The sequence below is a fragment of the Aptenodytes forsteri genome, unplaced genomic scaffold, assembly GCF_000699145.1.
Source record: "Aptenodytes forsteri isolate BGI_AS27 unplaced genomic scaffold, ASM69914v1 Scaffold14, whole genome shotgun sequence".
Taxonomy (NCBI): domain Eukaryota; kingdom Metazoa; phylum Chordata; class Aves; order Sphenisciformes; family Spheniscidae; genus Aptenodytes; species Aptenodytes forsteri.
Genome location: NW_008794457.1, coordinates 2,107,621 through 2,107,858, shown reverse-complemented (window position 1 = coordinate 2,107,858; position 238 = coordinate 2,107,621). Strand labels below are relative to the sequence as shown.

The 238-nt window shown below is 74.8% G+C and overlaps 1 protein-coding gene across 1 annotated transcript in view; it reads right to left on the bottom strand.

The window, feature by feature from the left end:
• Positions 1-238, bottom strand: part of MTSS1L (MTSS1L, I-BAR domain containing) — a 20,302-nt gene that overhangs the window by 7,242 nt on the left and 12,822 nt on the right. The window contains 1 exon segment of the mRNA XM_019474988.1: positions 3-237. Within this exon segment, the coding sequence (XP_019330533.1) occupies positions 3-237 (235 nt within the window).

Sequence of the window (238 nt, the reverse complement as noted above, 5' to 3'; positions counted from 1 at the left end):
ACGGTCCTGCGCAGGCGCACCCCGCGCCGGATGGCCACCAGCATGTCTTCGGCCGGGGGGTCCATGGAGGCCGCCGGGGGAGGCGCAGGGGTCTCCTCGCCGGGGCCGGACCCCGCGAGGGCGGTGGGGAAGGGGAACTGGCCTTCCCCCAGGGCGTGGGCGCCGGCCACCAGCCGGGGTACGGGGTAGACAGAGATCTCCCGCCACCCCACCAGCTCGCCAATCTTCCAAGCTGTGG